The sequence below is a fragment of the Sus scrofa genome, chromosome 9 (genome assembly GCF_054392235.1).
Source record: "Sus scrofa isolate SSC_HxYL_T2T_F1_AM1 chromosome 9, Sscrofa_HxYL_maternal_Yorkshire_Landrace_v2.0, whole genome shotgun sequence".
NCBI lineage: Eukaryota > Metazoa > Chordata > Mammalia > Artiodactyla > Suidae > Sus > Sus scrofa.
Window position 1 is genome coordinate 88646792 of NC_139391.1, and position 12030 is coordinate 88658821.

Here is a 12030-nt window from a genome sequence, read left to right on the forward strand (position 1 = left end):
ATTAAGTGTAACAAATGATTATTGGTTGAATAAAATACTTTCTTTCCTAAATATTAAGCATAATGATAATTAGTACAATTGCAGAAAGGACTCAGTGCAAACAATTTGATAGTTGGGAATAAAAACCTACAAGTCATATGCTATTACTTTCTTCAAATTCTGCTGAGGATCTGAAGCACCATTGTTAAGCAACTTGCACAAAGTTAAACACCTGACAGAAGTAATCCCACTCCAGAGCTTGCTTCTTTATCAGTAACTCTAGCAAATGGTAAATCCATTTTCCTAATGGTTCAGCTTGGGCATCTTGCTACTTCACTTGATACCTCACTTTCCCTAAAGCCCTGGTCCAACTAACTGGCAAATTCTATCAGTCTGTCCTTGAAAACATCACTCCATTTATCCATTTGCCTCACCTGCAATACCACCACCATAGCCCATTCCTTTTATTCTCTAATTACAATGGTAATTCAATTCTTGTTTTGAAAACTAGGATTCTCCACATTTTATTGACAGTGTTTATACCCCTCGATTAATCTATTTTTGAAAACATAAAAGTCATTGTGTCACTCTCCTTTTGAAACCCTTTCAAAACTGTGCCCACCCCCCACCTCAAGACTCCTTAGAGTCTCATCAGCCTTCCTTCACTCCTTCCAATACAGAGAGCTATTTTTCCTTCCTCATGTTTTAAATCCAGCTTAAATGTTGCTTTATCCACGAGGCCCTATTGACCATCTAGCTGAATAGTTTCCTTCTGTTATCCTCTAAAAATGCACTGTTTGATTCATACATAGCCTTGATTTTATTTTGTAATTATATAGTTAATTTTTCAATGATTTATTTTCTCTGTACTCAGTGAAAATGTAATCTCCAAAAGAGGATGGACACTTTATTTTCTTACTCTATATGCAGCAACTAGAACAGCGCTAACACATGCTAGACAAGAGTTTGTCATCAACATAAACTTTGACATATACTATAATCCATGTGTCTTTGGCCATGGTTATATCTTTAAAACTGTTTTATAAGGAAATAGTAAGAGATTCCCCCAAATGGAATTCCATATCAATTTTGAGACTTAAGTCATTTGCTAGCTTAGAACCAAAATAAAATTATTAACTTTCAAATATCAAAATTATTTTCCAGAGAACTATATAAGAAGCCATATGCATGATTCCCTTCCATTCAGTCAATACCCATATATAAATACTGACAAATATGAGCATCCCATAAACAATGACTCATCCTACCTATATCTATATGTAGATTCTATACAGTTTAACTCAATAGTTTATAATATTCTTAGGTTTTTTGGTAATTTTTAGGGCCACACCTGTAGTATATGGAGGTTCCCAGGCTAGGGGTCAAATCGGAGCTATAGCCGCCGGCCTATGCCAGAGCCACAGCAATACCAGATCCAAGCTACACGTCTGTGTCCCACACCACAGTTCACAGCAATGCCGGATCCTTAACCCACTGAGCAAGGCCAGGGATTGAACCCGCAACCTCATGGTCAGATCCGTTTCAGCTGAGCCATGATGAGAACTCCAATATTCTTTTACTAAATTAAATCCTTAATGAAAATTATAAATGTATCATATATGAAGTTTTTAACTTGGTCACAAATTCTGTCATATACACAAATACATATATACATCTTAGAGTTCACAAGTTACCCAGGTACTTGTGGAACAATTGTTCTCAAATTTTGTTGTAAATTGAGTTAGTTAGGGAGTTTATTAAAAATAAAATCAACTGCTCAGAACCCAGCTCTAGGGATTCCATTCAGCATATTTGAGGTGAGGTCAGTCCACCACATTTTTTAACAAGCTCCCCAAAGGCTTCTGATTCACACTCTCATGGTAGATACTTCTTGGACTTCCCCAAGTAAACTTAGAGGCTAAAAATACTCAGAATTCAGTTCTTGCTTCTTTAGCAAAATATGGTTTTCTTTTCTTTGATATCTTCGCGTAAGGATAACTATTAATGATGCATCAAATTATTTTAAGATCTGATCTTGAAATATTCTCTGCTTACTCAACTGTTCCATCTACACTATTCCATTTTGAGTTCTTTCAGTATGTCTAGTGCCTTCCTACCTCTGGGTCCTAATATCCCCTCTGCTTATAAAGTCCACCCTCATTTCTAAATGGCTCTGTCATTATCCACCTCCCTATGGCTTCCAGTCAGTTCCTAGATGAGGTTGTTCATTATGCTGATTGTCATCTTTCTTGTCAATAGGAAGTCTCACAATTTATATAGGACCTAATGTTCCACTAGAATTTAAGCCCCTACTTAAAAGAAGATTGTGTTTTCTTTCTGTTCTTATTCCTGTATCCCAAAGCAGAACACACTACCTACTGTAAAGTGGGTCTCAGAAAATGTGGTACTTCATGTACTCATTCCTGGACAAGTCACTTGTTAGCTTATCAAATTTTAACTTTGTGTTTTTTATCCAAACAGCTCAGAGATTAGGAATCTGAGTTATTTTATTTTATTTTTTGGCTGTACCTACAGAAGGTGGAAGTTCCTGGGCCAGGATAAAATCCATACCACAGCAGTGACCTGGGCCACTGTAGTGACAACAATGGATCCTTAACCTGCTCCATCACAAGGAACTCCAAAAATCAGAACATTATTTTAGAGTTAACTCATATATATCTCATTTCTTAAGTTACAGGTCCAAAAACCAGAGAGGGTTAGAAGCTCTCCTGCCCCATTAAATATGTAATTAGCACTCACAGTCCAAGTCTTGGTCCACCATTTGTTTCTCTACCCCAGATAACTGTTCAAAATTATACACTGTATATAGCTAATGACAATTATATTTGTAAAAATCACATAGAAGTTGTCGTGCAGTGAAGAAATTTTGGTGGGGAAGGATACTCTGTACTATATATCTGTTTTTAAGATTTTCATTGTTGTTTTAACTATTTTACCTCCTCCCCATCGCAGGCATCTTGCTAGATCATTGCCGGTCCCAAGAGGCAGAATAGCCACTGGAGGATGTTTGACTATGTTAGCCTTTTCTGTAGAATTGAAAAATTAAAATAAAATAAAAATTTGATCACAGTACAACAATAAAAACATACATTACATAAAGGAACTCGACTAGGTGCTTAGAAAGTTATATTTTATGGATATATACAACTATAAATTATGATTAATTTGTATGTACCTATGGCAATTTCCAAAATACAAGTGAATATCATAATTCACAAAGAATGATGGGGATTTTCAAGACTTAGGCATGAGAAAAGCTATTTCAGTATGTTAACCCAGTTAAAAATTGTGGCAAGTTTGATTTAAGGCCATTGAAATTCTCAAGGATGCAAGTATATGCAACATAGGAATATACATTCAGGAATGTCACCAGAGTGGAGGAGTAGGTTGATACATGAAGTACTTTTGCAACATCAACTTGAGGTATATTTTACTATAAGGAATAAAATATTTTGAAAACAGTGGAATTCTAAAAGTTAGTCAAGAGTGGACAATGAATGTGCTGCTCCTACCTATAGTGCTGCCTTGTGTCAGAGTCAACAACGGAAGGGATCATCAGGTTTTGTTTGAAATACAACTTTATATAACAGGGTTTGGGTTCAGTAAAGACATCTGCCACTGAAATTCCAAATGCTTTTGTGTGAATCATTATACACCTTGAATAAATCTCACAAACATATATTACTTTATTTTTTTTCCCCTTCTGGGCTCCTCAAAGTAAGTAGGTGTCTGCGTTTAAGACTGGGGTGGGAGGAGTTCCCATCGTGGGTCAGTGGTTAATGAACCCGACTAGCATCCATTAGGATGGAGGTTCGACCCCTGGCCCTGTTCAGTGGGTTAAGGATTCTACTTTGCCATGATCTGTGGTGCAGGACATGGACGAGGCTCAGATCCCATGTTGCTGTGGCTCTGGCGTAGGCAGGCAGCTACAGCTTTGATTTAACCCCTAGCCTGGGAACCTCTATATGCCACAGCTGCGGCCCTAAAAAAATAAAATAAAAATAAAATAAAAAAGAATGGGAAGAAATTATGTAGGGATCTGCCACGGCATAGTAGCCAAGGCTTAGATTCTGGGGACTAATGCAAACCAACAATATCCTACTGCTGTAATTCTTACAAGCCCTCAGACACTGTTAAAGCAACTCTTTAATTTTTGTAATTCTTGAATTCTAGTTTTCTCCTTAAAATATATTAATACTACTGACATTTTTGTTTATTAGAAGGACAAAGAATAAAATTTTCACTGTTTTTCTTGTTTGTAAAAACATGTTCATAAAGTTTTTAGATGCTTATCAAAAATGGGCTGAAAATAGGTATTCATTTTTAATCTGAATTTTTTTTAGGGTAAGAAAAGATAGAATATTCTGAACCACGTTGATTAAAGAAAAGTTGCTTCAACATATGTACACAGCAAAACTTTTGAATTTACTCTTTCCTGTTTGTGAAGGACCTGCTTTTAACAAATCAGTGCAGTTTTGGAAATATCTGAGGGTTTATCAAATCCCATGAGAAATGAAGAGAAAAGAAGGATTTCTAAATACTTATAATTTTTTTTGTCAAAGATTTGAAATATAGAAGAATAAATTAAACAAGTAAAAGTGTGTAACATGCCAGACATCTAATTATATAAATGTAGCGCCCAAATGTATGAATTCATTAAATACATAGAATTTAGGTTACCACTCTCATCCCAGCCATGTTAAAAATGTGTCTTCATTACCTATGCAGTCCAAAATCCACCCCACGGTTCCATCTCCACCACAGGCTAACACTCTGAAATCAGGAACATCACGGAAAAAGTTTAACCTGAAAAATAAGCATGTTATGGCACATGATTGGTATTTCAAAATGAGTACATTTTTACTTTTTTATTAGCATTTCATTTAATGAAAGATTTTGATTTTATTGAAAAATATTAAATTCTTATCCAGAATGAAATTCTAAAATAAAAGTATTAATGTCTTAATTTAAAAATGTTGTCATTATATATTCCATAATAAATATTATCTATTTCCTTTTATCAATTTTACAGTTGAAAAAATGAAAGTAATGAGTTATAGTAATTTTCATTAAGACATGCTCCTAGATGTGATATGCAGTTCACATAATCCAGAGTGAATTTAGCGTTGTATATAACACTGTTTCATTTGCTTATTTTTATTAACCCACATTTCTCTTTGGAATAATTAAATAAATGTGACTATTAGGCCAGTAAGTATGTCTTTGAGAGTTTTCTGCCTTCTCCATTACTGGGAGAAATTGATCAGGCTGCATTGGGGTTCTAGCCAACTGTTTCCAATGTTTCAATTTCAAATTCAATTTGCAATTTGAATTTGCAAATAGAAGCCAGCTTTCCCCTTGTCTTTTGACCTGTCTGGCAATATTTGCCACCCAGGAATACCCAAGACTAAGTGTTGGGTCAGCTGTGATAAATGCCCCCTGCTTCTTCTGCTACTGTTTGCAGCGTGCTTAATAATGTCACCTACCTTGGGGAAAATTACAAGGCAGGGAATCAGCCAGTTATACAAGCACACATGCCCATTTTCTTGCAAAAAGTTGAAACAGGACAGAATATTTGGAATATTCACCTTTCTTGCCCTAGAGATAACCAACAGTAATAATACAATATAGTTGGCCCTCTTTATCTGCGAATTCCTCATCTGCAGATTCAACCAAACTGGGATTGAAAATATATATTTCTAAAAAGCCAGAAAGTTTAAAAAAATTTTTAATTTCTTGAGCTGCAACTGTTCATAGAACATTTATATTATATTTACAACTATTTACATAGCCTTTATATTGTCTTAGGTATTATAAGTAATTTCAAGGTGATTTAAAGTATACACAAACACTATGCCATTTCAGGTAAGGGACTTAGAGCATCTGTAGATTTTGATGTCTGGAGAGTTCTGGAACCAATTCTCTACAGATACGAAGTGGCAACTATATGCAGTCATCCAAGGACATTTTCCATATGATTACATACATAAATGAACACATGTAAATTTTATCGCACACATATTTTTAACATAAATGGGATTGTGTTACACATCCTTTTAATTTATGTGTGTTTTTTGACAAAAATGTCAGCGATCTTTCTGTGAGTGTATGTATCAGGATTATAAGTGAATGCATTAAATAAGTGTACATTCCATAATTGAAAAAGTCACTTCACGCACTTCTAAGCTCTTTCTAGGGTTTCACTATCACAAAAAATAAACTTTTGTAGTTAACATTATTTGAATACACTTATGTGAAAAACTGTATTATGTTTTGAAGGCTAATCTAGAAAGGAAACGTTCTACTAAGACATCATATAACCCTTTGTATGGCTCCCACTGTAGAAAATGTTTCATTTCCTTGAAACTCCAAAACACTGCATATAAACAACTTTATGATATTTCTGCAATAAGTGAAAAATGCCATGATCCTGTTACTATAAAATCACACTTTCAGATTTCCCGTCGTGGCGCAGTGGTTAATGAATCCGACTAGGAACCATGAGGTTGCGGGTTCTATCCCTGCCCTTGCTCAGTGGGTTAAGTACCGGCGTTGCCGTGAGCGTGGTACAGGTCGCAGACACGGCTCGGATCCTGCATTGCTGTGGCTCTGGCATAGGCTGGCAGCTACAGCTCCGATTAGATCCTTAGCCTGGGAACCTCCATATGCTGCAGGAGCGGCCCTAGAAAAGGCAACAAGACAAAAAAAAAAAAATCACAATTCCCTGTTTATAAGTGGGTTGAAAATAGATTTGCAGTTTTACATATATGTGCATTGTCAAAGCTTTGTCCGTCTTTTCCATGAATTGTATTTTATTATTATCTTTTGAACTCTTTACATATTATGGGTGATATTTTTCATTTAAATTAGCATCATTGAAAAAACATTTGGTTAATATACTATAAAGAGGGCATAAATATAATAGAAACATATAAAAATAACTGGAACAGCACTACCAGACAATAATAAATACAAATATTTAGAACATGAAATTTTCCTGTATTTCCCTAAGTATTATTGTATTATGGATATTTACCTTTTGTTAGACATGTTGCAATATTTTCTTCGACTATTATTGGTTTTTAATATTATGTATAATATAGTAAGCACCTATGTACTAATTGCCCATCTCAAAAAGTGGAACATTTCTAACAACTTAAGTATATTTCTGTATTTTTTCCCTATACCACCCCTTCCTCATTAATAAAGGCAAGCACTATTCTGAATTTCAGGTTATCAAGCATGCCATAAATAACACATTGTTTGTATTTTACTATTTCTTAACATTGTTACTAAGATTCCTACATGTAGTAGGTGAATTTCTGTCCATGCGTGGTTGGAGTTATTTCTACTGCTGTGTTTAATATCATGTATGTGAAAATGTCTTTTAAAATCCATGCCAGTGGATGTTTAGATGGATTAGTTTTATGTTCTTATAAAAAATTCATTATTGTACATACATTCTAGCACTCAAGGAGAGTGACTGCTTTCCAAGTAGTGTGTACTTACATGCAATACTTCCAGATAATGCCAATTGGTTTCTTAAAGAAATTATACCAAACATCTACCCATTAGGAATGTGGAAAAAATTGTGCTGAGCCCACCCTCTCTAAAAGTTCTAATGTCACACTTTTTAATTTCATGTATTTCTTCATTTGTAAAATGCCTTTTCATATCTTTACTCCATTTTATTGGTAAATATTCTTTACTTGTGGATTTTAAAAATTTTTTTATTTTTATTTTTTGCTTTTTAGGGCTGCATCTGCAGCATATGGAAGTTCCCAGGCCAGGGGTTGAATCAGAGCTACACCTGCCAGCCTAAGCCACAGCCACAGCAATGCTGGATCCCCAACTCACTGAGCGAGGCCAGGATTGAACCCGTACCCTCATGGACCCTACTTGGGTTTGTTAACTGCTGAGCCACGAAGGGAACTCCCATTACTTGCTGATTTTAATCCTTTTTGGGTTTTGTTGTTGTTGTTGTCGTTTACTAATACCTTCTACAGTTAAAAATTTTTTTCTTTTGCTTTCCTTAAAATGTATTGTAATAAACAAGATATTAATTTTAATGTATTCAGGATTATCAATCTTGTGATAAATGGCGAGCACTTTAGATAGTTTTACATAAGAAAAAAATTTGTTTCTCCAGTAGTCAAAAGAGAATTCACATTTACTCTCTTTTCAGTTTTATTTTTAACATAGAATCTTTTTGTGGTGATGTGGCGGGATGCTATGAGGTACTGTAATAGAGGTGAACACATGATATATACAAAATGCTCACAATATTCTATAGCGATAGTAAGTAGGGATCCCTTTCTTCTTTTTCTTTCTTCACTGCCTTTCTATGTCCTCTGCTCTCCCTTTCACTTTCCCCATTTCTTCTTTTCTTGCTTCCTTTTTTCCTTCCTTTTGGCTTCTGTGCACCAATTTTTTTCTTCATTTATAAAACCATCTTTTTTTATTACATAATTCAACTTTCTACCATGCAAATCATCATAAAGCAAATTTCCATATGGATGTAGTCTTCTTTTTGGACACTATTTTATTCATGAATTTGCCCATCTCTGCACCACTACCACACTCCTATAAGTACTATGGCTTTATAGTTAGTCCATATTTCACTAAGCATGAAAAAATCTTATCTAGTATTTCTTCTTTGCTTTTCTAAATACATTTTAAAGTTAACATGTCATATTCCATAAAAGTAAAAATAAAACCAAAAATTATAAGTTTTTAAAAGTTGGAGTTGCATGAAACTCACTGGTCAACTTCAGAAGAAATAATATCCGTACAATATTACTTATTTCCTCATCCATGAATATAGGATTTGTCAATTTACTTATTCTTTACAGTTCCTCAATAAATTAAAAAAAATTCTGCTTGCAGGTCTTATATACACTTTGTTTATTCTTGCTTTATCATTTGTGTTAGTATGTTAAATTTTTAAAAATTTTTTAAATTAAAATTAATGCTTCATAGGTGGCACATACAAATACATTTGACTTTTATTTACTGACCTTGTAAACAGTCACATTACTCCTGTTGCTTTCTATTGTATAGATTTTATTTATTTATTTTTGTTAGAATATAGTTGATTTACAATGTTGCGTCGATTTCTGCTGTTTAGCAAAGTGACTCAGATATACATATATATCCCAGGAGAATGTATATAGTTCCCTGTGTTTTTTACAATAATTTATTCTATTATTAAAGTATAGTTGATTTACAATGTTGTGCTAATTTCTGTTTTTACTGCTTAGATTTTGATTGGGGACTCATGAGGATTTCTATGTAACCAATTGTATCATATGCTAGTACAATGGTACTATTAGTATTCATCAATCCTTGTAACTGTTATCTCTCTCCCCATCCTATGTGCTGGCCAGAGCTTGAATCCTTTGTTGAATCAGAGTATTCATAGAGAACATCAATATCTTGTTCCTGAATTTAATTGGAATATTTCTAGAATTCCACCACCTAGGATGATGTTTGTTATGGGGACTTCCTTTTTCTCTTCTTTTTTGAGTGATACCATTTATAAGGCTAATAAATATTTCTTGTTTTCCTATTACAGAGAAGGACATTTCATTCTGAATCATGTTAATTTTTCTGCATCTTTTGATTTATTCATATAGTTGATTTCATTTAATTGGTAATGTAGTATCATTTATATATTTTGCTGTTATTAAACCATTCTTACAATAATTTCATATACATAAATTGGACCTTTATTAATATTTTTATAGAGATTGGGTTTGGTCTGCTAATATGTTGTTTAGAAGTTTTTCATCTATATTCATGAACACAGTAGATGTACTAATTTTCTTTTTCATACCACCTCTAATTTTTTATCAAAATTATTTTCCCTCATAAAATGCAGTGCAGAGGAACCTCTTGTTTTCCATTTTTTGGGAGGCATCTGTATAATTTTGGAAATAACATAACCTGGTAGATTTGCATATCAACTTTCCAATTTCTGGTGAGTCTTTTATTCCTTTTTTTAAAATTAAGAGGTATTAAATAATGATTTCATTTCCTTTAATAATTATTGAAAACAATCATATTTTCTAATTCTTTCTAAAGCAGTTTTTACTGGTTATATAGTCCATTAATTTGTTTATCCCTTAAATTTTTAAAGACGTTGTCATTGAGGTTTACAAAAGCTTTTCAAAATATGCCAGTAGTTTAAAAGTGTACCACTGAGCTGAAAAGTTTACCATAATTGTTTCTGGTGAAAGCCTAACCATCCACGTGACTCACCATTGCTCTTCTACTCCATGATGATGTTTCATCTGTTATTCATTCTTGTTTTCTTTTAAAATTGTCATCTTTGGTTCTTCGGCAGCATCCTACCCCCAAACATAAACCCCATGTGACTGTCAGACCAGCTTACTCTCTGTAAATTGACTGCTAAATGGACTGAAAAATTGACCTCTCTATCTTAACTTCTCAATCCACTCAATCCATGCAGTTTTCCCTAGAGATTCTTTCATTACTAATTTCATTCATCCCTTGGATAATTATTTTACCATTGTGAGCTTCAGATTCCTTATCCTTAAAATGGACTTAATACCACCTGCTTTCTTGAGCTGTTTTAAGGAATAAACAAAATGCATATGTAAATCACATTGTACTATTCAGAGGTCACCATTAATTGAATTATTTTCTACTTATTAAAAGCAGTATATATATTTTGTAGCTCTAAATATCACTCTTCCATTTTTATCACCTCCACCATCCACAATGTTCTGGCAAAATAGTCAAAAAGACAATTTTCGAACAAGCAAAGCTGGATGGAAAGTGACAAGAGTTCTGCTATCTCCAATCTGAAATTATTGGGAGACCTATTTACGGCATGTGGGGCCGAAAGTACAGAGGCAAACAGCTCTGAAAGAGAACAAATGAATTCAAGAGACCTGGCAGAAGTCAAAATCCAGGGCTTTTTGTGAGCATTGACCTTTCATTCATGGGGCTGCAAAGACCAGCAGATGTGAATCCTACTTCATAAATCATCCTAAGGATAGGGAGGATGAGGGAATGAGGAGTATCTGAAAAGATTCCCCTCTGTAGAAGCTTTAGTACTGTATACTATCTTTTTCACCTATTGAATGTCTTCTTGTCACTTTTGCTCAACAGCCACCACTACAGCACACTCTAAAAAAAGTGGACAGTAAGTTTATGATGCTTAATACCATTACAAGAAAATCAAGATATTTCCTCTAAGTTTAGAAGTCTACTTTCCATTTTAAATAAATTTTAGGATAAAACTGATATAGACAAATTAGGAAGTGTTCATCTGAACCAAACAACAGTACTTAAAAAGCACACTAGAAAAACTTAAGAAGAAAAACTGCAGTACTGATTCCATTATCTTGGAAAATGTCTTATAATCAGATTTCTTAAATGACAATATGCAGGAATTTCTTTTTATTCCAATCTCACATTTTATTATTCAAAGGAGATGATACTATCATTTATAAATATAATTTTAATGTATTAGCTTGAACATATAAATAAATTCATAGCTACTAAAAAGTGTATATTTGTATGTTATATATTATAAAATTATATTCTCTGATACTTAAAGGAAACCAAGATAAGATTGAAAATTTGTTAGCATAATGATTCAGGGTGAATGCTCATTTAATTCTACACTTCATTCCTTGTATTGAAAAAACACAAGGTTGAGGGATCAAAAACTACTTTATCATAGGTCATCAACTCTGTTTCCTCTTATATTTTTTAGAAAAAAATAGTTTACTCCAAAAGCTTGCCTTAAGAAAGGTCTACACATTGATTTAAACATTCTAAGCCAGATAAGCATACTTATCTCCTATTACTCAAGTCAATTCATACTCACACTTGAATGTACATAGATACATACTATTCTTACAGTTATAAGATTAGATAGCTTCACAACTGTCTCATTAAATTCAGGCAGAATTTTCTGGTTTGTGATGTTACCATTGTTTTTGAAACTTTTTTTTGTTTGTTTGTTTGTTTTGGTCTAGAAAAAATATTTTTTCTTTT

At 33.5% G+C, this 12030-nt stretch overlaps 1 protein-coding gene across 13 annotated transcripts in view; it reads right to left on the reverse strand.

The window, feature by feature from the left end:
- DGKB (diacylglycerol kinase beta) overlaps window positions 1-12030 on the reverse strand; it is a 657175-nt gene that overhangs the window by 408546 nt on the left and 236599 nt on the right. For 12 of the 13 annotated variants that reach the window (XR_014815900.1, XR_014815899.1, XM_084977158.1 and 9 more), the window contains 2 exons: window positions 4721-4806; window positions 2937-3026 (listed from right to left, as the gene is read on the reverse strand). Coding sequence is in view for 11 of the 13 variants with exons in the window: in XM_084977158.1 (XP_084833284.1) it covers window positions 2937-3026; window positions 4721-4806 (176 nt within the window). In the remaining 2 variants the exon portion in view is untranslated. Of the gene's footprint in view, window positions 1-2936; window positions 3027-4720; window positions 4807-10308; window positions 10350-12030 lie in introns of those variants that run through there. The other variant, XM_084977162.1, reaches the window with a different exon arrangement.